Source organism: Pyxicephalus adspersus, chromosome 2, assembly GCF_032062135.1.
Source record: "Pyxicephalus adspersus chromosome 2, UCB_Pads_2.0, whole genome shotgun sequence".
NCBI lineage: Eukaryota > Metazoa > Chordata > Amphibia > Anura > Pyxicephalidae > Pyxicephalus > Pyxicephalus adspersus.
The window spans coordinates 21,810,155-21,835,649 of NC_092859.1; the positions used below are offsets into that span (position 1 = coordinate 21,810,155).

Here is a 25,495-nt window from a genome sequence, read left to right on the forward strand (position 1 = left end):
CTGTTTGGTCCTATCATCTTCTCCATGCCCTGTCCACATCCTGTCTGCGTCCTTTCCATGCCTAGCCCTGCCCATGTCCTATGTGTTTTGTCCATGCCCTGTCCATGTTCTATCCATGTTCTCTCTGTATCCTAATCTTCTCTTATCCAAGTCCAATTGGTTTTCTTACTGTGTTACCTTTTTGTGTTTTTTCCATGTTCTGTTCATATCCTATGAATGTTCTGTCCATGTTCTATCTGTGGTCTGTCCATATGCAGTCTTTGCCCTGTTTCCCCGCAGATTCCCTTCCATTCTGGACCCTTTTTAATTTTGTAATTCCTCCTTATTTTATGTATGTTGGGTTAGTATTGGTGTGTACAGCTATGTTCGGAGTTGCTGTGTTATATAATATTCCAGGTGATATCTTCTTCACAGATCTGCAAACATTGTCTGCCCACACCTCATATATCCATCATATTAGACATCAGCCATTTCCATACATGTCCCAGCCAAACGCAATTATTGATTTGATTTATTATGAGATCGAATTGTGTGGAAATGAGATTCAGATTTAAGGAAGAACGATTTGTTTGAGTATTAAAAAAAGACAGAGATTTGGTGGCATTATTCACAGGATCTAAAGCTGGGAAGAAGATTCTCCTTGGGAATGTTTGTGTAAGAAGCATCAGATGGAGCTGACATCCTCTGTCTCTGTCTTGGAACTTTTGTGCAGCGCAGGAGTTGGGAAATGAGTTTCCATTGGAGGTGCTTTGCTTTATGATATTATATATACAGCATATGGAGGACTGTACTGCATGCCGCTCTGTGTTTGGGGTCACCTTAATACGTAAACCCAATATAGAAAAAGTTCAAATAATAATCTGGATGCCTCGTGCAACTAACTTCTCATAGAACTCCGCACTCCCCATAGAAGTGAAATCAGCTAATATTCATTGTTATGATGAGGCTGCATTACCAAAAAGTATATTGACAGGTCCTGTTTGCTGTTGCCCTGGGGTAAATATTTTTGCCCCTCTATCTCAGCAGCTCTGAAGTTCCATCCATCCTGAGTCATGCTGAGAATTATGGCAGCCGGCTATGATTTATTCGGGGTTAAGGGCCGGTATCTATGGAAGTCATTATTAGAACATCATTAAAATAACTTCCTATTCCTGGAGCCTGGCATTCTTCTATTCTGCATCTTAACCCTTCTATGACCAGGGATCCCTGAACCCTGGAGGCCCAGACCTAAATTACCAGCACCATCTTGTTTTGGTTATTTCGGAGATGATTGTGAATAGTTTACAAAGAAGTTTTAAATTATCATTGAGGAACATGTCAAGTTTTTTCTGGACACTTAATGTTTACAAAAATGGATTTTATTATTATTTTTTCTTTTTTTATTCTTTTTTTTATCCCATGCTGTGTTGTGCTGTGTTGTACTGTGACAGTTGCAGCCATTAGGTTATAGCTATCAGTGCGCTTCTCTCTGTGCCAGGCTTATTGACAGCTGCAATTGGAAGGTTTGACAAATCCAGGAGGTCACATGACTAGGCGTTTAGGAATTTTACTGAATAATTTCGAAACTTTGATCCTTACATTCACAGAAGCCTAAGTGAAAAGCATTATTGTGGTGCAGGTGATAGACGGTAGGTGACCTTAGATTCTGGTGCAGTTGGCATTTTATTATATACCTGGTGGGATCGAAACAAAACTTTTGAAAGTTGCCAGCCATTGGGTGTCATACTCCCTACTTTTAGAGCAAGCATGCAGCTAGTAAAATAAAACCACATGCTTGCTCCAAAGCCGTGACTCATTTGGTATTGGTTTACTGAATTCCAAGGGAAGAGTTCTTCTTTAACTGTAAATTATATATATCCTATATATTTAAAAATATATAGGAAGCTCACAGCAGGATATCAGATTCCCTTCTTTATTAATTGTTTCACATTGAGATTTTTCGGTCTGAAAGCTTCTCCTGGGCGATTCCCGTTCTGAGATATTATCACAGGTGAGAATTATATCTGCCACGGACAGGGAGAAGGCCCCAAGGTAAAAACACAACTTTCCAACCTCAGCTTCTGCTCCGTTCACTTAGCAAAATCCAAGAAAAAGTTCAATATGAGATATCTGGATTGGAGGAAGAATGGCGCCACCTGCTGGGGGGACTGTCACATATGATTCAGAACTGGGGAAATCTTTTCACCAAATTCCCAGATCCACCCAGCAGATGCCCCCAAGCAAAAAGCATATTGCCTTTGGTTGGAAAGTTTCTGCCAGCTGACATTTATCTCTCATTGATTGGAGTAGCAGAAATAGAGCTCAATATGGAACTCAATAAACTTTACATTGCAAGCAGTAACAAATCACATGCAAGGAAAAGAAAAAAACAGAAATGCTTGCACATGATTGGATGGTTGAAGTCAACAGAGCTTTTTGCTGAGTGATAATCCAGGTGAAACTTTTTTAGTAAATCAGCCCCTGATGATGGTGGATCTGCAGGCCATTCCATAGAAACACAAAGTCTTGTATCTCTCTCATCTTGCAGATTGGAATTCTTCTCCCTATTTTTCTTGTCTTTGGCACCAATGTTGCTCTCACAGTCGCAGCGCAGACCGCCCCATCGGGAATTCACACGCTGAACTACAGCCAAGTGGCTTCGCTCCAGGCCCGGCAATATTTGTACAGCGGGGAGATAGATTGCATGGCTGTCTGTGTGACAATCTGCAGTGCGGACAGAGCTGACACTTCTCAGCATTTTGTGGTCGTGGGAACAGTACAGGCAATCAATGCTGAACACCGGGGATAATTGCAGCCTCAAATTATGTCTGGGACGTCCCACGATTTGATAGAGATCTAAAAGTGGATAATTATCATATGTAATTGTTCCAATCTACCCAGGATATTAAGAACAAAAAAACACAATGACATTACTATTATTATTATTATTACTATTACTTTTAATAAAAATAATAATAATAATAATAATAAACATTATTTATATAGCGCCAACATATTGCGCAGCGCTGTACATTAAAAAGGGGTTGCAAATGACAGAAGAATACAGACAGTGACAGGAGGAGGAGAGGACCCTGCCCCAAAGAGCTTACAATCTAGGAGGTGGGGGAAGTAACATACCATGCATCATCCTCAGAAATATAAATCTGCTGTTAATCCAGAGGAAGGTAAACAAAAATCCTATAAAGTGCAATCTAATATACTTATTCCGGAAAGAAATCCTTCCTGATTAACAAAGGACATTTGATTCCCTGGATCAATATTCTTTAATGAAATTACTAATATCATTAGCTAGTAATGTTTTGTATATTTAGAAACACATCTACACTATTGTTTATTTGCAATCTAAAAATATTCAAGTCTGGATATGCTTAAATGCAAATTAGTTTTATAATATGCATATGAACATAAGCTACACCCAGAGATGGCTTTTATCAGTGAGATCCACCTGCAGGTTACAGATCTCCTCCCAGAGAGCCACCAACTGGATTTTTGTTTTAAAGAAATAAAAGAAAGTACTGTCCTTACCATTGATCCCGACACAGACACGCCAGCTGGCATCTCCAGGGCCACAGTTTCATTTAGGGGCCCAAATCAACCCTGACCGCTATTCCTGTACCACTTTCATCCTCATCAGCAACTCCAAGTTTGACAAGAAGGAGGTTGGGGTTGCCCTCTGTCATCTCCCTTATTAATTCAATGTATAATAAGGAAAATTTATATGATGTATAATGAATATACGTTCGTAAAAATGACATTAAAAATGGATTTTAATTCATGAAGCTTAAACACTGTGATACAGATCTTTATTTTTAAATATTTAACATTGCGTCCAATTAAATATGAAGTCTCCTGGGTAAAATAAAGATCTTTATCCTTGTGTTAAAATTTTATCAGCCTTTATTCTGATATAAAGACATTGCAGCGTGTTCTAATCTTTTCTCCCAATACATCACTATATAATTTAGCAGTTATGAACTTTCCTTAGTATGGAGCTACTCCGTGTCTTTGTTCCTGCTGGGTCATCTCCAACTGAAATGTTATTATTTTATATATTTATATATGTACAGGTATATGTATAATAACATTTATAATATATATATATATATATATATATTATATATTTTTCAGAAAGCTAATACTAATGGATATCGGTATGTTACCATTTACGGTCTTCTGCAAATGCCAATAGTCTGATATCTGTATAATAATTAGAATGATAACATTCAGATATGAGTATATATGCTGTATAGTACAGTGCACATATCTCACTTTTACACATAACATGTCTTTATGTATATATATATATATATATATATATATATATATATATTGTTTTCACATTTATCTTTCACCAGAAATGACATGTACATGGTTTGGGATATACCATATAGCATTGCTGGGGTGTTTACAATGGTTTTTATTTATATGGTTTAAATATTTTTTCCCCCATAAATAAAGTGCTGTATCCGCCTATAAAGCATGAGTTGCTCATTATGTATTCTCTCTCATATTGAAATTTGTATGTCCATTCCCTGTCCAACAGGGTGACAACGCTGCTCAGTGATTTCAATGCAGAGCAGACTGCATTGTCACCATGTTCAAGTGTGAAAATATTGATCTGTTGACAGGAGGAGCTGATAATAAAACATGATGTGCTGTGTTAATGCTATGGACAGACTGCATTGTTTTTCATGTTTAGTACATATATGTTATTATATTACATTAGACCAATAAATCAGATGCAATGTTGTGTGTTGGAGCTGATTTTATGATTTCCATTCCATCCTGGTTTTCTTTATTTTGATACATAGAAGAGTTGGGTAGACTTTTATAATATGGGTATGGGTGGTGGAGAGGATTTGGAGATTCTGTATTTTATCATTTTTCTTCTGTTCCTCCAGTCTTCAGGTACCACCATCACTGTAGATATCGCTGTTATGGGCGAAGCTCATGGTCTCATCACGGACCTCCTAGCTGACCCGTCATTACCGCCTCACGTGTGCACTTCCCTAAGGGCGGTCAGCAACCTACTGAGCACCCAGCTAAACTTCCAGCCCATCCACAAGCCCAGGGTAAATCCCCTCGTCACCTTCAGTGAGAACTCCGCATGTTCCGACTCTGAAGAGGGCTCTGAGAAGGGGGAGAAGATGACTATACCAAAGGTATGATATATAATAGTCATAATCATCTATATCAGGGGTTCCAAACCTTTTGATGACTCCAGATCCCCAATGGATTGTCCAATATGGTCCCATAATACCCGCTTTACTTGATTGTTGAAATAATCATCACCATGCCAGTATGACTTCCAAATATGTCCACAGCTTAAATTCTGTACTTAGATATGGATAGCTAGGAAGAGAACATGAAATAAAATCATAAGCATTGATAACTTTATCATATTTATTTAGAAACAGCAAAAATAAAAAATGACAAATATACAAACAGCTACAACTACTTTACAATATAACTTTGATTCAGCTGTTTCAGATAATAAACCAATAATTTTCCCATACCCCCGGCGTTTGGTTCCCATACCCCCAGTTACAAACCCCTGGTCTATACAATAATATATCCCTGCAACCATGGCTATAGAATTCACCCTGCAGACTGCCAGGCTTTTCATCCATCTGCTCCTGTAATTAAAGGCTGAAGATATTTCATTCATCCTATTATGAATGAAATCCAGATTAGCTGTCATAGGAGCAGCCACACAATTGTCTATTTTTGTATCTAACTATTAAAGAACAATTGCATCAATATCTTTCTGATTGTTTAAAGCTGGTCTTGTTGTGTCCCCTCACACATCTGTAGAGGTTACGCAGAAGTCTTCCATCGGGACTAATACGTCGAGTCTCTTCAACTTGGACCACAACCACCTCTGCCACAGGATTGCCAACCCTGGAACCGGCGCCGGTGAGGCGAGACCGCAGCGGAAGTATTAAACCCACCGACACAACGTCCTCAAGGTGATCGGATTAACCCTTTCTGCCCTAAAACTTGTGAAAAAAGTCACTGCATTCTGACATGAATATTATTATTCCTTCAGGTGTATGAAAACCTGATGCACAATTGTTACTAGTGCACAATAATAAATCTTCCATTATCGTCCTCTATATAATGTTCATCCCATAGGCACAAATGTCTGAATTTATTGTGGTAGAAGATGGGTCATCATGTAATACCTGGCGTATGTGTATAGGGGGCGCTACATCACTGATTGGCCATATGAGATAATACCAGTGACTTGTTCAGTCAATAGGGTTCATTAGGTTGAGGCTTCGGTGAGACTGCTCACCTTTAATGCAATCATACAACAGGGGATCTGAGATAAGCCCATATGTGTATGAGAGGGGCTTATCAGAAGAAAAATTGAAAAAATTTAATTTAGAATGGTGCTGTGCATCAATCACATTTTGGTGTTAAATATACCCTGTTTAATAATAATAATAATAATAATACTGCTCCAGTATCAGGGCTACAATACAAATCAATACAATACATTACTTAACACATTCTTGTATTGTACAGTAGCCCTGATGAGGGGGAGAGTTTAAGCTCTTCACTTACCAAGGTTTTATCACCTTGCAAGGTGTAATTCACTTATATTATACTATTCACTTAGCTTATATTTCTCTCCTAGTTTAAAATTTGCAAAGATAAACCAATCATGTAAAATGAATAAAAAAAAAAGAAACATTTCCTGCACATGAATGCAGGGCTTCATCTCATTTATGAATGAAATACCCATTGCAGATGGATAATTCACTTTGCTATGTGAACAATCTGGGGCTGATATACTGAATGAATATAGTCTGTTCACTTAACTATGCAAAGGACAAATTACCCTAATAATTTATGTGAAAATTAATTTTGCAAAGGATACCCAATCACATGCAAGAAAATCTAAGAACACTGGATTGTTTGGATGGTTGAAGTCAGCAGAGCATTATTCTATTTACTAAGCTAAGTGAAATATCTCTTGGATGAGTATAATTCTCTTTGCTAAGTGAACAGCCCACATTCCTTTATAAATTAACTTCTCTATATTCATTCACTAAATAAACCCCACGGACTCTTTGGGGTAATTTGCTTCAGTCCCGATTCAAGAGATAATTCAGTAAGTTTAGTAAATGCAATAAAAATTCTCTTTTCAAAGAATATCCAATCACTTACAAAGAAACCTAAAAACAAGATTTTCCTTTGCATGTGAATGAATGGTTGAAGTTAGCAGAGATTCACCTCTTTCATTGATAAAGTAACAATTCCTTGCCTTGTTCTTTGTGTCACCCAATCAGAATCTGCTGAATTTCCAGATGTTTGATGTAAAAGTTGATTTCTCATTTGTTACAAAGTTGTAATATTACAATCATCTATCAGCAGTGGCAGTTCCGATTCGTGGAACAACAACCTTTTGGGGAACATCAGTAAAAGCCGCTCCTTCTCCACCCCATTCGTCGTGTCCAATGTCAATCATCTGAATTCCAAACGAAGGCAAGGTAAGACTTTTACATACTACACACAGGTCTATGAGAGCGAGAATATCGCAGGAGAGTGCAGTGACCTATAGCAAGCTGATGTCAGATAACCGAGAATACGATTTCTGATCAGGTCTATGAACATACAATGACCATGCAATCCAACAGAGACAGCAGCTATAGGCTACAGGAGTGCCTAGGCACAATACCAGGGATCACATTGCTATATTTTAGGAAATTCCAGGCAACAGCTACATATTTCGGAGTGTTGTAGGAACTCAAATATCTTTTTCACTTTAAAGTAAAGTGCTATTGTTTAATAAAGGGGTCAATGCAGCCTTAGGTTACCTGGCACCTTAAGCAAATTCTAAACACGGCATCCCCCTCACCAATCCTACCAGCAATTTACAATTTAAATCTGCACCAAAGGTATCAGAATTATTACACCTTAAATTAATTTTTGATTGTTTGTTTGAATAGTTTCATCTCATAAATAGGATCATAATTCTTTAAATCATGTGATCACAACTTTGGCTGATCTTGCATGGTTTTGGTAATAAACTGCAATATTGTGACTTTTTTCATCAACGATGCAATATCTTATGGAACTCCAAGTTTAAAAGGAACAATTTTTTATTCTAATGCAGAATGATATTAGCAGCCATTTCTGATGAAAGTTTGTAAATATAAAATCATCAAAACCCAAATCATTCTGCTCATCAATGATGGGAGTGTTTTTGATCTGCTCACATGCCCCAATGACATAAAGGTGATCCAGTATTTCCTGTATCAGAAGTTTCTGTATTGCTTTGTTGTGACTATTTCCAGTATTGTCATAGCTGACTCTGTTGCATGGATTTGTTCTCTGGTCTGTGACCTCTAAAAGAACTCAGTTTTATTAGGATTTTTACTGTATGGCTTTCCATGTATACAATCATCCAGCAATCTCTGAATGATGTTATGGAGAATATTGTGAACGTTTATCCGCTCCACTCGGAGGTCATTATTGGTGTGCGCTATTCCTGAGTCAGCCAATAGTGTCATATTGATGGACTATGCAATAAGCGGAGGCGAACAACAGCCTGGTGTGCTGATTGGCCCCAAACAGAATTATTGAACTATTGTACAGAATAAAGAGATTTTGCATCTATACCTTCCGCTTTTCACACAACTTCAGAATATTACCCCCTATACTATTCATGATTTATATGGCATCGCTGTAGGAAGTATTACAAACACGAGATCATGATTATTAACCTGGGTATATTTACCATACATTGCAATATTAATAATAAAAAACGCAATGTAGGAGTGAGGGGGGGCAGATCACTTATAGGTTTATTAAAAAATGTATTATGAATATAAAAAAGTATTACAAGGGAATAATTATACAACTATCTGATTGCTTTATAACATTTATAGAAACAGCAAGGGTCAGCTCTAAAGAAAGCACAAACCACACGATTAGAATTGTGGTGTAAAATATATCCTGTAGATTTGGTGCAGAATGAGTTCCCAGCATGCTTTTGCATTGCTCCTTGTTTATCAAAAACTGTTCTTGTTGGTGCAGAAGTATCAGTGCAGACAATAGATTGGCTTACCAAGAATTCACAACACCGCATTGGGCCTCATTTATTAAAGCTTCCATGATGGATTATCATGGGAGAACCTGGGTGATCCAGCAAATCTGGAATAGATCTGGTTCAGGATTGAAAACATTTGGGAAATAATTGGAAATGATTTAAAGAAATCCATTCCAGGTTTTCTTGATCGCTAAGGTTCTCCCATGATAGTCTATTTTCTCCAGTCTTGGAGAGCTTTAATTTAAATTTTTAATTAAAAATTCAGGTCCATCGTCCTTCATCCTAAACCCTAATCATTAGTCCACAATTTAACTCCTAAATCCTAATTCCTAACGCTGATATGAGTATTGGGGTAATACAGTCCAAGTCCACAATAGATCAGTGATGACAATTCAAGCCCTAACACCAGAAGATTTAGCAGAACAACCTGCACCAAACTCAATTCCCATCAGGCTATCTGTGCTGAGACTTGTAGTTCCTTGGCTGGAACTCTTCTCTTCCAGCTGTGGAACTGTAAGGTGCAGCACTTTCTGAAGATGCCTGGCAGAGTATCCTGAGTCTAGTAGTTCTCTAGCAGAGATATCTCTGAATTTGTTTCAGGATCAATTTATTAACATAATACATTTCATGTATAACAGTACATTGATTTATAAGTCACCCTGGATGAGGGGTGGGCAATCTATTTGGCTCAGGGGCCACAATGAGTTTTAAAATTTGACAGTTGGACGAGGCCAGTATCTGATGGCTGGAGAGTGTTTGTATGAACTGATATAAATTACGGGTGAAAGCAGGCCGGGTTAAAAAACCCAACGGGCCGTAGTTTGGTCCAAAGCATCCAGGCTGTCAGACACAACGGTGAAGCATTGCACCAATCTGATTTTTCCTTATTTTGCAGTGAATTTGTTTGTGTTCTTTCATTGCACAACTGCAGAAAATATATCTTCATATCTGTCATGCTGAAATCCTGAATCTGTGACAAAAATATTTTATCTCCTGTTAATAAATATTTTTGCTTGAAACCGAACTAATTGCGTAACTTTGTGTTTTCATTGTGAAATGGCTGTTTGGACCAAGTGGGAACAACAAAAGGTTTCGGCCTGCAGTGTGACTGATGGGGTCACTGTCTGCTCCCCACTCTGACATGAAACTTACAAATCTAAAGAAGGGACAGCCATAAAGAGAACCTGTCTATGTGAAGTCTGAAATGGAAGCAGCAAGTGTCTGAGCTGCATGGCAGTTCCAGAAAGGTTTAGTCTAGTGTCTGTGATATAGGTCAGTAAATGGCAGCTTTCATTTGAGGCTTTATTGCTTTTTTGACAGTTTTTACCATTCATATCTATTGAAGGACTGTGTGATATCTGACCACCCATCTGAGATCAGTTGTGCGGAGACTGATTTGGTTCTGTTCTTTCTATGGCGGAATGTCCTTTTCAGAGCCAAACCCAACCTTCAAGTAGCCTTGGCCCTTGTTCTTGTCTGGGGCTTTGTGTTTCTTATTACATGGCGTATGAGGGCTGTGTGACACCTGAGCCTGATGAGAAAAGCAGCTTGATGGGATGCAGCCGTCAATAATTCCTCAAACAGTATTTCTCAGCACATCTGGTTTCAGATAAGGGCTCAGGCTTCACTTAGCCCCTCTGAGTTTTTGATGGAACCCGCACCCCCACTGTCTATGGAAAATATTATAGTAAATGGAAAGGATGTAACTATTTTACCTGCTTTCTATTCTGTACAGATCATGAATTTTCTCTTCTTCAGGTATCCCGCCCTCCATCTCTCCGCTCACCTCCCCGTGTCATTCCCCTATTCATGGCACACCGGCACCCAGCCCCACGATAAAGACATTACCGGTGCAGTTCACAGATAACGAGGGCAGCCGGCTCGGAGTGAACCCACACAAAGCCTTAACGTGTTCCAGGAGTGCGCCGGAAATTCCAGAGCCCGTCCCTGAAGACACCACCGCTGTATGTAGCAGGTAATCCCATGTATGCATCAATTTGTGTGTCCGCAGTGTGCCCAATCCCATCACCCGCTCAGCTAAATATTTACCATACACATAGGGCCTGACATTAAAGCACTGCAAGGCTGGAGAGGATACACTTTCATCAGTGAAGCTGGGTCATCCAGCAAACATGGAATGGATTTCTTGAAAGTCATTTGCTATCAAATGTTTTGAATCCTGGCTCAGATCCATGTCAGGTTTGCTGGATCACCCAGCTTCACTAATGAAAGTGTATCCTCTCCAGCCTTGGAGAGCTTTAATAAATCAGGGCCATAATGTCATTGCACAGAACAACTTAATTGCACCCAGGAATTTTCATCACTGCAAACGTTCCACAAATCCCAGACTGCCTCCAACACTAACATCCCCCAATAATGAATACTTTAGTGTATCTAAAGTCTTTTTTCTATTTTAGATTGGTGAGTGGTGAGAATCTCTGTATAATACTTATATGTGTGAGGGAACAAAGCGAGGGGACTTTTAAGGCATAACACTTTGCATCAATATTTAAAAACATATATCCATTGGTAGTTTCATATTAAGTAAAAACTTTAATGTTAAAAGCTTTACATTACATTCTCATAATAATCCAGCCATATACATTGCAAAATCGTATATTTTCCTTGACGCGTTTCGTAGTCACACTCACTTCCTCAGGAGGAATATTATAAAATAATCATACATTCATTTCATTTACTATATACTTCATATCATTACTATAAAATTCATATCAAAATTAGAAAAAACTATTTTTACTTACAATAAGAGAAAATGTATATATTCAGGATATGTATTTTACTCTGCTCACAGTGTCACAGGCAGAAAGATCGCAGAGAGGCAGGCATCAGCACTTAGATACAGCCACCTAAAACTACACTGATAAAGCTCACTAGTTACACCCTTGAAATTTTTTTTACGGAATCCCTTTATATTTTTAATGTTGTCTTTTTCCCTGCTGGGAGGATTCGGACTCAGTGTTTGTCCAGTAAAAAAAATATCTTACAGTGGTCACCAAAACAGGAATAAGGAGAAATCTATTCTTGTGATAATTGTCTCACATGGGTATTCCCTCCAACCTTCAGAGATATTCTCTTATTTTCTGTGTTATGCCTACAGAATAGGAAGTAAAGCCAAAAAAAATTGGGGAGACGAGCCATTCTCTGTCTAAAATGTTTTGTCTTTGGATACATTTAATTCAAATCTTGATTGTTATGCTGAACCCAACACATACTGTACCTGGAATTTAAAGTGTACCCCTTCATCAGGACTGGATACTGTCAAATGAACTGTGTAATAGGCTTTAAAATTGAAGGGATTGGCCTGATCACCTAAACTGTTGATGTAACCCTAACACTAAACCAACACAGACTGATCCCCCATTCTGTGTACTTTCTTTGTCCATTGGTAGGAGCAGCAAGTCATCTCACTGGTGTCTACAGCTCCACACTGATATTTCTTAATCCAGACAAGATATGTAGAACACATTGGTTCCATAATTGTTCTTGTTACTGTTGCCTCTTGCCACAGAATGAAATCACTCCATATAAGTTTCCATAGGGTGAGGTGGTTTCCTATCAGTTCCCCTGATATAGTTTCTAACTATGAATGGGCATGGTGGGAACTCATAGCAGGCATAGTAAGTGTGCAGACTCAGAAACATACCAGTAAAGTCTATGAGAATTAGCCAGAACTGTCAGGGGGTTTAACTCTTTTGTGTCCACTAAATTAATTAATTATTTTATATTAAATTAGCTTGTCTGTCTTTCATAAAAATATTAACTGTTTGGAAGTCTGTAGCAAACTTTGAATATATGTTCTTATATGGTTATAGTTGATAGAGTTCAATTTTTTGTTGCAGTTGTGGACGGTCGTACAGCCAGGTGAATCCAGCGGAGAGATCAGCGGATACGAATGACGTAACGCACTCTCAAAGCCGAACAGGTACGATGATGGAAAAAACTTTTACATTTTATTGCTGGAACCTATAAGGACAGAAATATGTTAGCAGCCATTGCTGGGTGCAGCTTCCAGGGCTGTAATACTGATCCTGGCTCCCTACCTACAATGTCACTCCACCAGAATGGGTACCACCAGAGCCTTACTGTTTACTGACTCTCTAGGCACTGAAGCAAAGTGATGATGGCAGCACTTACACTGAACAATTGACGAGGAAGAGCCATTTACATTGGCACATTGCAGTAACGTGCAGTAAAACACACATTTTTCTGCATGGTACTGTATTTTACTTACTGCAGTGAAATGCATGTGTTGGGGTGTGCTGCTTTAAAATTATTAAATTATTTTTTGTGCCTTAATAAACCATAACATATTGCATTATTGCACACAATTACAATGCATAGTCTGCACTTTGCAATCACTAACCATAGTGGAGGTCCAGTCCTGGTAGGAGGGTCTCTGATGGCACTTTTATTGCAGATGATCCAGCGCACACCACATCAGATTACGACAGCACTCATGAAACCAACAACAGTGACAGCAGCGACATTGTACAGAACGATGACGAGGGAGAGGGGACGCAGTCCAGGAAAAGCTCCGTCTGCCGAACGTATAGACCGGACAATATCGACCTCCATTCGTTAATAACAGAGACGGAGGTCAGTGACTTCTAAAATCCCCTGCAATATCTTGAATGTCAACTAACTCCCAGAATCCTATGTGGTGTTCTTGGTGTGCCGGACTTACTTCCAGCATTCCCTGCAGTGTCACCAGATAACCCAACATAATTTGCGCTGTTCCTGGCTTGCAAAACTACAATAGTGCCACAGTGGTGTCCCCAGTGTTCTAGAATGACTTGAAATTTCCTGATGTGATCCTTATCAGTATTTTAGTCACCTTCTATGAGTGCACAGGATCTCCCCCTATATTTGTGCTGAATGAATCTCCCTATTAGTCTGCAGGATCACCCCTTTTCAGTGTTTAGGTTTCCTTTACTGTCGGTGCACAGGATTCACGCCTATCCTTGCATATATCAGTGTAAATCTCCTCTTATCAGTCCGCAGAATACTTTCCTTTCAGTGCTCAGGTCCCCTTCAAGGATCCCATTCCCATCAGTATGCAAAATGCCACCTTTTATTAGTGCACAGGATCTTCTTCCATCTGTATGCAGAATCTAGAGGATTCCCTCCTATCTGTTCAGAATCCAGAGGATCCAATCCTATTTGTGTTTAAGATCTCCACCTATTAGAATTTAGGATCTACAGGATCTCCTCCTATTAGTGTGCAGAATTCACAGATTCCCCTCCCAATTAGTGTGTAGAATTCACTGTATCCAATGCTATCTGTGTCTTGGATCCCTACCTATCAGAATCCACAGTATCCCCTGCTATTAGTTCACAGGAGCCTTTCTTATCAGTATTATAGATTCCTTCCTAGAGCTCAGATTCTCAGTCGGCATCATACCAAATCCTTATTCCCATCTCTCTCTCTCACACTTAGGACAAGCCCATCCTGGCGCCAGAGCCACTCATCATGGAGAGTATAGACAGCCTTATGGGGGAGATCAACAACTGGAACTTCCCCATATTTGATCTGGTGGAGCAGACGGGTCAGAAGTGTGGCCGGATCCTTAGCCAGGTGAGTGGCAGATTGATATTTGACAAAGGGGGTGGAGATGCTGAATCAGCTCAGACCAGTGAAGCCCCAAATTTGTTGCACTGATGGAAAAATTTGAAACCTACTTTGTTGTGGGCAATTGTCACAATGTTACAGACTACAGTGTATTCATTTATATTCCCCTTTATAGATGTCGTATCGACTCTTCGAGGATATGAATCTTCTGGAGACCTTTAAAATCCCACTAAAGGAATTCATGAACTATTTTCACGCCTTGGAGAATGGCTATCGAGACATCCCATGTAAGTGGGGTCTTCTATGTACCAATCACTGATCTGTATCTTTTAATATCTGAGCCAAGGAAGAATGTCCTTCCCTAGCCAGTCAGTGTAACCGGTGCTCATTTTACTGTCATCAGTCATATATTTGATCTTAAATAACGATCATATTTTATTTCTTGCCATTGGGGGCATAGTGGTCTTTGTATAACATTACCTGCAAAGGGATCACATAGACACTTCTTTCCAGGGATTCCCCAAATTCCCTAAAGTCTGCAAGATTTGTTTCCAGGTCCTGTACGAATCTAACAGTACTATAGGTAATATAGGTGAATTTTCCACTTTTCCATCTGAGACGCTTTCACACCTAAAACTTTTATTTCAGCCATGCATGGACATATAGCCATCGCCATGCACATATCTTTTCTGTGCAAGTCCCCTTTAACAAATGTATATTTCCTTTTATCATAAGGAGATCTGGATCCTCGTCATTAACATTAATAACTTCCCGGTAATTAGTGATGTTCCGGGCGTGCAGCCATTATTATGAAGACACAGCATGGAGCTTCTCAGTGCTGGGATCTCGGCACGTGGCTTCCTGCAATTAAATCAACTGGAAAATTAAGTTTTTCCCCATGCTGCCCCCTTAACCCATTGATCAACTAAACCCCATAATGAACCCTTCACACTTTATATAGTATACAGTAGTGAGCACTTAACTCTTACCCCTCACCTAACCTTAATGTTAGCCTTTATATGAATTGAAGAAGAGTTACAGCAGATTTCTATCTGTGACCATATTGGGCGAAATTCCCCTAATTCATGTGCATGTGACACCTGTTGAAGAAATGGAGATAGTCATTAGGAGAGCAAGACACAGAGAGAAAACCTAAAACATTATGAGAGGATATACCCGTTCCTTACTTCACTATAAATGTGTTAGCAGATTTCCCATCACTTCCTATTCTGGCATGATGTTTAATATTTTTTATTATCAATGGTATATGAAATGTTACATTTTTGTATTTGGTATAGAAATACCAGTTGGAGGTTTGGATGTTATTAGCCCCTATTCGTCCCCTCATAGTGATCCAGGTGGAGTGGTCCTTTAATGCCCCATCTCAGATCAGCCTGGTGAACATTTCATCGGTTGAAGCTCCTGGTCTGCTCAGTCATTCGCAGTGTAATTGGGGCTATGTAGGACGGTCGTTTTTCCATTGAACGTGTCCCAGAGCTGTGACTGTGCTCCAGGCTAGCGAGCCTTCCTGCTATTTATAGACTCTTTATTTTTCCGCTTGGTTGGCACATCAGCTCAGCACAAATCAATGATAAACAAATGTCCCCGGGACGCATCTCCACCTCTAATGAGCTCCGCGTAAGGTCATGACCGCATTCTTTCTGTAGAATATTGTCTAAGTGGGGAATGGTAAAACAACAAACTCATAATGGCCAGTGTTACTTATCCTCTGCAGAGTAACGGTGGGGTATTATGGGAATGTTATGGGAATTATAGGGGTGGCAGCCATAATGATTCATGGGTAATACCTTCCTGCAGGATACTTATGTGACCACACTGCGCCAATACTCCAATAGCAGAGCTTAATGGGAAATACCCGAGGTGGCCGTCCTGACGGATCAGCACCTTTATTACTTGCAGGACACTCCTGGTTGGTTCTCCCCTGGTTTTTTATAGAACATTTTGTATCATGGACCTGATAAAACATCTTTCAGCTAGTTCCTCTCGCACTCCCCATGTTGGTTATCCAACCAGCTCAGGGGAAGTGTTTGCACATTGATTGACTTTGATTCTGGACTCTGAGCTTCCAGAGTACAATGTCTCCTATGTAGGTGTCTCTGCTATGTACAGGATTTAAAGTCTATGGCTCACTTTGGGGTTCGATACAAATAAATACACAACTCTCTCAATTCACCTTTTTCCTGATTTTCACTGTGCCACTCAATATGTTTTACCACTTTCTGATATGTCCCAGTAATCTCTACAGTTTCCAGCAATGTTTAATAAAAATGCCATTTGCTCTATAAATGTCAGCAAATGATATGAATGACTGGGATGGGCTGACAGATAAAGTATGAAAAAAGATTGAAATATCTTTACGAATTGATTAAAAGAAGGTGAAAAGAAATACATTGGATACCTGCCACCTATGAGGTTCAATGTTCAGGACAGCCACTAGGTGGCAGCAGGAGACCATCATCTTATAACAAAGTAATAGTTATATTTTGTATGTCCTTTTTAGATCACAACAGGATTCATGCCACTGACGTGTTGCATGCAGTCTGGTACCTCAGTACCCAGGCCATTCCAGGGCTCCAGAATGTTGTCAATGATCAAGGCTCAGCCAGTGATTCAGGTAACAATAGAGCACAATTCTTCTAACATAATTGTTAAAGAGAACATGTAAATACCTTAAAAAGTTCACATTAATTAAATTCTGAATGTCACAATATACAGCAACATTTTTTAGGGTAACTGTCTTTCAGCTCCAGTTACTGATTTTATCTAGGATGAGATAATGCCATCATTTTGCTAATCATCTACTAGATAATGCCATCATCTACTAGATTGTAAGCTCTTCGGGGCAAGGTCCTCTCCTCCTGTATTACTGTCTGTATTAGTCTGTCACTTGCAACCCCTATTTAATGTACAGCGCTGCATAATATGTTGGCGCTATTTAAATCCTGTTTATTATTATTAATAATAATAATAATAATAATAATAATCATCATCATCATTTTGCTGAATGTGCTAAAAAAGAAGCTTCACACAAGAACACATTTTGCCATAAAAAATATAGGCAAAGAACAGCTCTTTAGGAACAAGATGCTATGGACTGATTAATCAAATATTGGTTATCAACAGCACAAAGTGGTAAAAGCATTTAAGAGATGAACTCGATACTAACTGTGAAGCATGGTGGTGGAAATGTTATGGTTTTTACCCACAAAATTAATGGTAACTGACCTTTGCATGTAGAAATGGTCAACAGTTTCACCTGCTGTTGTTATACAAATTTATGGGCCTAAGGGAGGAGCTACAAGATTGCAGTTTGTAGCCCTGCTGTGTATGACATCTGTATAAAACAGACACATGAATAGGACCATCATGGAGTCACATTTGTTATGCTTAATGCCAAACCTACCTTCTAGATGGGGAGTGAGGAGTAAGCTTCCATGTTGTGTCTCCTCAGATTCCGATAGCGGCATCACGCATGGACACATGGGTTACACATTCTCCAAGATGTACTATCCTTCAGAAGACACGTACGGCTGTTTGTCAGGGAATATTCCGTCCTTAGAGCTAATGGCTCTGTATGTAGCAGCAGCAATGCACGACTATGACCACCCAGGAAGAACAAATGCATTCCTTGTGGCAACCAGCGCACCGCAGGTAACACTCATCCTATCAACACATGGAGATTCCTCATGGGAGGGGCTTAGATGGAAGAAGAGCTAGAATGATGTTGGAGGAGCCGTAAGGATTGTAGACAATTGGTGAGATGAGATGTAGAAGAAGAAGCTTCATTGGAGAAGTAGGAGAAGATTTGGAAGAGGCTACTTTAAAATGTAGAGGAATGAGGAGGGGAGTCAGTTAATAACAGAGTAATGAGGAGGGGGGTTAGTGTGAGATAAAGAAGAAAAAGGAGGTGCTTCAGTAAGTAGAATAATTAGAAGAGGCTACTATGACATATAGAAGATTGGGTAGGGGCTTTAATGAGTAGAAGAATAAGTAGCGGCTACTTTGTGCTATAGAAAATGGGTAAGAGCTTCAGTGAGAAGAAGAGGGATGGGGTTTGGCTAATATGAGACATCTGTATAAGGAATAGAAGAAAACAAAGAAGGGCTTCAGTGTGTGGAAAAGTAATAACAAGAGGCTTGTATTATTCATACAAAAATAATGAGGGGCTAGTATTAAATGTAGAAAGAAAAAGGGAAGGAGTTCAATGAGTAGAGGAGAGGCTACTATGAGATGTAGGGAATTGAAGAGGGGCTTCTATAAAATAAAAATAGAGGACTCTAAAGGGGGTATCCCTGGATGTATAGGAATGGGTTGGGGCTTCAGTAAATAACAGAGATACGAGGAGGGGTTTGTGTTAGACATAGAAAAATTAAGAAGGGCTAGTATTGAATGTAGAAAAATAGGGAGGAGTTTTAATGAGCAGAGGAGGGATGTAGAGAATTGGGGAGGGGCTTTAATAAATAAAACAACAATATAAATGGGATACCATTGGATGTAAAAAAAAGGTGCGCGGCTTAAGGGAGTAAAAGAGAAGTGAGGAGGGGCTTGTAATGAATGTAGAAAAGTAGGGGGGGGAGTTTTAATGAGCAGAAGAATGGGGAGGGGCTAATTTAGGATATAGTTGATTGAGAAGGGCTTCAGTGAGTAGAAAAGGAATTGGAAGGGCTTACTATGAGTGATGAAAGAAAAAGGAGGGGATGAGTAGTTGATACAATTAGTAGGCTTCCTTGGGAAGTTCAGTGTTTTTGGGAGGAGCTTAAGTAATTCCTGTCTTCTCATTTGCAGGCAGTGCTTTATAATGACCGCTCAGTTCTGGAAAATCACCACGCAGCTGCAGCATGGAATCTTTTCCTGTCAAGGCCAGAATATAATTTTTTAGTTAATTTAGATCACATGGAGTTCAAAAGGTTCCGGTTCCTGGTAATTGAGGCAATTTTGGCCACCGACCTGAAAAAGCACTTTGATTTTCTGGCAGAGTTCAATGCAAAGGTGAGAGTGAGGTGACTGCCCGCATGCCCCATTGATAATATAAAAGACCTGAGAGTTCATGTTTGCAGAGGAAATGTATTGCTACACAGTGCCTTACCTTCACAACTGCGGTGCCCCAACAACACTACTTCTGCATCATCTCCCCAAACATTGCTATACAGTGCTTTACCTTTCTCACTGCTACTTTTCACTACTTTCTTGTAACACACATTACACACATTGCAATTTGGTCTTTTTATTTCCCTTTTTTTTTTTAACAGACATCAATTTGCTTTTACTGTATTACTGAGTAAGTGTCTGTGGCATGATGCTGAGTAATGACTCCATCACGATCCATCTGTGAGCTAAATCTCACCTTTTCTCCTCCAGGTGAACGAGGAGGTAGGGCCAGGGATTGACTGGTCCAATGAGAACGACCGATTACTCGTCTGTCAGATGTGCATTAAGCTGGCTGACATCAATGGCCCCGCCAAATGTAAAGATTTACATCTGAAGTGGACAGAGGGCATCGTCAATGAGTTCTATGAGCAAGTAAGTCAAAATCACACCCAATGCCATGTCTTCTTAAATGCAGCACTGAGAGGGGGGGAAGGATGTCAGCCAGTCCAAAGCAGTAAAGGTGACTGTATGTAGAGATCACACTGGGGGAAGGAATAAGTCAGGCAGTGTGGTGTCGAAGAAAAGATCAGTCTATAGCTTCTTCTTTCACTGTGCAGTTACAGACTTAGGGAGGGATAGGACCTATTGGTGGTACTAAAGTTCAGAAGAAGAAGATCAGGTCCTACCCTGCTAGATGGACTTACTTTGATGTACGTGGAGAGGTCAGTAAGGGTTTCTTTAAATTGTCTTCTGTTTTCTCCTTTAGGGGGATGAAGAGGCAAGCCTCGGCCTCCCTATCAGCCCGTTCATGGACCGATCGGCCCCACAGTTAGCCAAACTTCAGGAATCATTCATAACTCACATTGTGGGGCCTTTGTGTAACTCGTATGACTCAGCGGGTCTGATGCCGGGAAAGTGGATTGAGGACAGCGATGAGTCTGGGGACACAGATGAACCGGATGAAGATACCGATACTACAGAGGAGGAAACGTCTGAAGCCTCGGAGACGATAACAAGTATGTCCTCTCAGATCTTCTGTTGTTTCAGAGATGCCTTTTGGGGGATAAATTCAGGGAAGGGTAAGGACCTCTCATTGTATCTGTCTGTCTCCTCCCTACATAGAAAGCAATATGTAGAGTATACGGATGTCATTGTAATCATTAACAATGTGATTATAATACTACAGAGGAAATATAATCTCATAATCTAATCCTAATATTTCCTCCCAGCGTCCAGATGTGAACACTCCCAGAGGTTCACACACAGATCTCCAATCAGATATTTACAGAAATTCCCAACATGGCAGCTTAATTATTGTTTTAATTGACATTCATGGGACAGGAGTGGGGAGAGGTACAGGTGGAAGAGAACTGGTACTGGTGAAGGAGGTGGGCAAGGTAATATAGGTGGATGAGGTGATAACGGTGAAGGGGGATAGAGATGGAGAAGATAATAAATGAAAATGAGGTGGTAGAGGTGGAAGGGTGTTAGAGATGTAGGAGAAACAACAGGTAAAAGTAGTAAAGGTATAGTGGGTGGTAGGGGTGGGGAAGATAGTACAGGTGTAGTAGGGAAGGGTGGAGAAAGCAGTATGGATGGAATGAGTTGATAAGATAGGACAGATGAAGTAATAGGTATTGGGGAGAAGGTAGAGGTGGTAGAGATAGAGAAGGCTGTACAGGCAGAGAAGGAATCAGAGATAGATTAGGTAGTACTGGTGAAGGGGGTGGTAGTAGCAGAGAAGGTTGAACAGATGGAGAAGATGGAAGAGGTGAAGGTGGTGGATAAGATTGTACAGGTGGAGGAGGTGGAAGAGGTGAAGGAGGAGGTGAGATGGAAATGGTTGTACAGGCGGAGAAGATGGAAGAGGGGAAGAAGGTTGTACAGGTGGAGGATATGGTAGAGGCAGACACTCAAATCTTTGTTGATTTGGATTGATTTTTTTTGATTTGGTTGTGTTGTTTATTCAGGTTTAAATGTTTTATATAATTGCTATTTACTTTATACATTTCTATGCATTTTGTTGGGCCATCATTCTCAGAGGATTATGGGTTATGTACAAAACTAGATATTGTGGGTAACTTTGTCTTATGAGCTCCACACAGTAGCTAAAATGGCCATCTGCTGCCTTCAAATGAGGATACATGCTATCAATATGCAATTGCTTATATTTACCTAAGTAACAAAGTACTTTAAAGAAATTTATTTTATGCCTTGACCATAATGAATATTTTATTTTTTAATCATTACTAAGGAAATTAAAATCATTTATTTACATTCCCATTAATTGCTGGTTTATCTCAACAATTTATCTGGGTCATTAGGCAAGATCAGAACACTAAGCAGGCTTGAATGAGCCATTATTCCTATTACACAACCACATCCCCCCATCACTGTCATTGAATGTTGCTGTCCCTGGGGGGGAGAATTATTCTCACGCTGTTTGGGCAAGCTGGGAATGGTGACACCTTCTTCCAAAATCTGCTAAAACAGAAATCCCAGTGGGTCTGTGCCCCTATCACCCCTGTGGGTCTATGCCCTGGTCACCCCAGAGGGTCTGTGTCCTCATTACTCCAGTGGGTCTGTGTGCTCATTACTCTAGTGTGTCCGTCTCCTCATCACCCTAGTGGATCTGTGTCCTCATCAACCCAGTGTGTCTGTGTCCTCTTCACCCCAAAAAGGGTTGTGTCCTCATCACCCCAGTGGGTTTGTGTCCTCATCACCCCAGAGGGTCGCTGTCCTCATCACCCCAGTGGGTTTGTGTCCTCATTACTCCAGTAGGTCTGTGTCCTCATCACCCCAATGGGTCTGTGTCCTCATCACCCCAGTGGGTCTGTGTCCTGATCACCCCAGCGGGCCTGTGTACTCAACACCCCAGTGGGTCTGTGTCCTCATTACCCCAGTGGGTCTGTGTTCTTATCACCCCAGTGGGTCTGCGTCCTCATTACCCCAGTGGGTCTGTGTTCTTATCACTCCAGAGTGGCTGTGTCCTCATCACCCCAGAGGGTCAGTGTCCTCATCACCCTAGTGGGTCCATGCCCTCATCACCCCATTGGGTCCATGTCCACGTCACCCCAGTGAGTCCATATCCTCATCACGACAGTGGATCTGTGTCCTCATCACCCCAAAGGGTCTGTGTCCTCATGAGGGGCTGTGTTTTTTGCCCTGGGAAGAAGGTGTCATAGAGCAGAGGCTTCTTTGCTGCAACTATATACTGATACAGAGAAGGCAGCGGAGGCCCAACAAGAATAAAGGTGGCCAAGAAGAGGGAGTCTGACGTCACACATATCCGTTTTTGTCTTTATTGTTTAAGGACTTTCAGTTAAATAAAAATATTTTTTATGACTTATTGTTCCTGGATGACTTTTATTAAATGTAGATAATCATAGGCTGGATGAATGTTATTTTGTTCCTGTTTTATGCATATTCTAATCATTATGTATTACTTATTATTGGTGAAAGACACATAGACAATTGAACCTATCTGCACTGAACATCCAATCATTTTACAGATACTTTTAAAGACATTAGATTTTTTTCTGCACATAATTGAATAAGTGATGTGAACACAGCTTTAGTAAGCTACATGAGAATCAGACTACAAAAATAAATAAAATGTCAAGAACTTTAAAAAACATTCACAGTATTTTCACCAAAGGAGCTTACACTCTAATGTCTCACCACAGTCACACATACATTAAATTATTATTATACATTAAATAGCTCTGACACATACTGCAGTAGTGTACAGACAACACAGAGAAAACATCAGTCTCCAGAAAAGCTTACACTTTAATGTCTTACAAAAGTCACACATTATTAGTATTATAATAATACTTCTGCATATCTCTGACATTATCCATAGTGTTATACACAGAATATCAAATTTTCATATTAATAAACTTCTTTTGTAAATTGTATTTGGATTTATTGCACATGATAATTAACCAGTTTTGTATTTTACCCTGGTTTGGCAGCCAGTGTCCTATTCCATTATCTGATTGATGTAATTGATGATTTGTACTGATTTCGGGTTCATTTCTAACAACCTTTTTCTTACCTATAGAGAAGAAAAAGTGTAAAAGAAAAATCTACTGTCAGATTACACATCACCTAATGGAGAACCACAAAATGTGGAAGAAGGTGATCGAGGATGAGCAAAAGACGGAGACGGGGGAGAAGGAGCTGTCAGAGCCAATCCAGGCCATCAGGGAGGAAGAGGAAGCCAATGCCAAACAGGAGAATTCAGACGCAGAGACTGATGAGTGAGTGCCATGGCGCCAGCCGCTACCGGACGCCGCTCTCCAGCCAGCACAAAGCTTAGACACGACACTGTAGAGAAGACGACCATGTGCCTCCACCCGTTTCTTGTGTTTTTCTATATACACGGGGAGATCCTTTTCAGATCTCGTTATACTCAAGGACGCTACGGCACCGCTGCGCGACCGTCTCCAGAGACTAAACACGTGGGACTGCCAGGAGACGGCGGGACAGCCGCACATTTCAGAAATCTATATTTAATACCTATATACCTATGTATGTTTCTTTTTATTAAACACACACCTGCAGGAGAAGTGTGGGGACGTATATATATATGTAGCTGTACATATATATATATCTACAGTCACTGTGAACAAAATGATGTCTAGACTTAAATAGTGCTTATCAAGCACATATATTTTTAAAGGGAACTGTCACTTGTTTAAATATTTTTTTTTTTCAAATTCCCTCCAAAGCCTCCCGTCCAAAGGCAGCCCCCTTTCTTGTATTAACCCCGCTGGCCATTACTCAAGATGGACCACACCAGCACCACGCCATCCTTTCCGGGTGCCCTTCTGAGTGGCGGAAAACTTACAGACGACCTGCGGCGCTATTCGCCCTGCGGTTTTATTTCATCAATGTTTCTATGACAACATTTTCACCATCAAAAGTTTTTAAACCTTTTAAGCTAATCTTAAAGAAAATGTATGGATTGTAAATATTTTAATTATTGTGCCAAAACAGTTGTGAAAAGAAACAAACAAAATGCTTTCTGATTTTTCTTATTGTGAAAACAATTTTATTTTCTAAAGATGAAAAATTCCATAAGGAATATTTTACAGGTTTTGTTCTGCCACTCTGAAGAATACCCCACCCCCACCCCTTTGCATTATAATATAAAGACAGAATTGCACCCATGGGCAAGAGGACCTGTTCTGTATCTCGGCCAACTCAGGGTAGACCATTGTAAGAATTCTGAAAATACACAATATTTTACTCTACGGGTTGTTGTTTTTTTGTGATGAATCGGGTTGGGTTGCAGGGACAATGTTTTATGTTGTATCTTTAATTGTTTATTGTTTTTTTTGGTTTGTGTAAATAATGGGAGAGATGGGAGGTAAATGTGCTGCACCAGAGTGCTCCGGTGTTCACTGCTCACTGACTGTACGATTTTCACCAATCCTTGAAGGGTATAGCAAGAAGCCGGTCCCAATCCTAGAATCAGCATACCACGACACATAAACAGATCACTTGCAAATTTTGTGCTCATCTGACCAGTCGGATTGTTTTTTTAAATGAGTAATGGAAAGGTTGAAAACTCCAAACCACTTAAACTACAATATTCTGCCAATCTGATTCTCATTTTTGTTTAGTTAGAAAGTGATCAGAATTTTAATCAAAAGCAATCAGTCATTTGTTCACACAACTCCATTAGTATATTATAAATCAATATTTACTATCCAAACGTGTCCAGT

General features: G+C 39.9%; 1 protein-coding gene across 5 annotated transcripts in view; it reads left to right on the forward strand.

The window, feature by feature from the left end:
• The window catches only part of PDE3A (phosphodiesterase 3A), a 113,506-nt gene extending 88,485 nt beyond the window's left edge, over nucleotides 1-25,021 (forward strand). For 3 of the 5 annotated variants that reach the window (XM_072399894.1, XM_072399896.1, XM_072399897.1), the window contains 14 exons: nucleotides 4,902-5,162; nucleotides 5,815-5,969; nucleotides 7,381-7,499; nucleotides 10,820-11,036; nucleotides 12,922-13,004; nucleotides 13,500-13,678; nucleotides 14,520-14,657; nucleotides 14,827-14,938; nucleotides 17,173-17,286; nucleotides 18,124-18,323; nucleotides 19,458-19,661; nucleotides 20,031-20,192; nucleotides 20,527-20,839; nucleotides 23,827-25,021. In XM_072399894.1, coding sequence (XP_072255995.1) covers nucleotides 4,902-5,162; nucleotides 5,815-5,969; nucleotides 7,381-7,499; nucleotides 10,820-11,036; nucleotides 12,922-13,004; nucleotides 13,500-13,678; nucleotides 14,520-14,657; nucleotides 14,827-14,938; nucleotides 17,173-17,286; nucleotides 18,124-18,323; nucleotides 19,458-19,661; nucleotides 20,031-20,192; nucleotides 20,527-20,839; nucleotides 23,827-24,029 — 2,460 coding nt within the window. In that variant the 3' untranslated portion in view covers nucleotides 24,030-25,021. The remainder of the gene's footprint in view (nucleotides 1-4,901; nucleotides 5,163-5,814; nucleotides 5,970-7,380; nucleotides 7,500-10,819; nucleotides 11,037-12,921; nucleotides 13,005-13,499; nucleotides 13,679-14,519; nucleotides 14,658-14,826; nucleotides 14,939-17,172; nucleotides 17,287-18,123; nucleotides 18,324-19,457; nucleotides 19,662-20,030; nucleotides 20,193-20,526; nucleotides 20,840-23,826) is intronic. The other 2 variants (XM_072399895.1, XM_072399898.1) reach the window with 2 other exon arrangements.
• The last annotated feature ends 474 nt before the right edge of the window (nucleotides 25,022-25,495 follow it).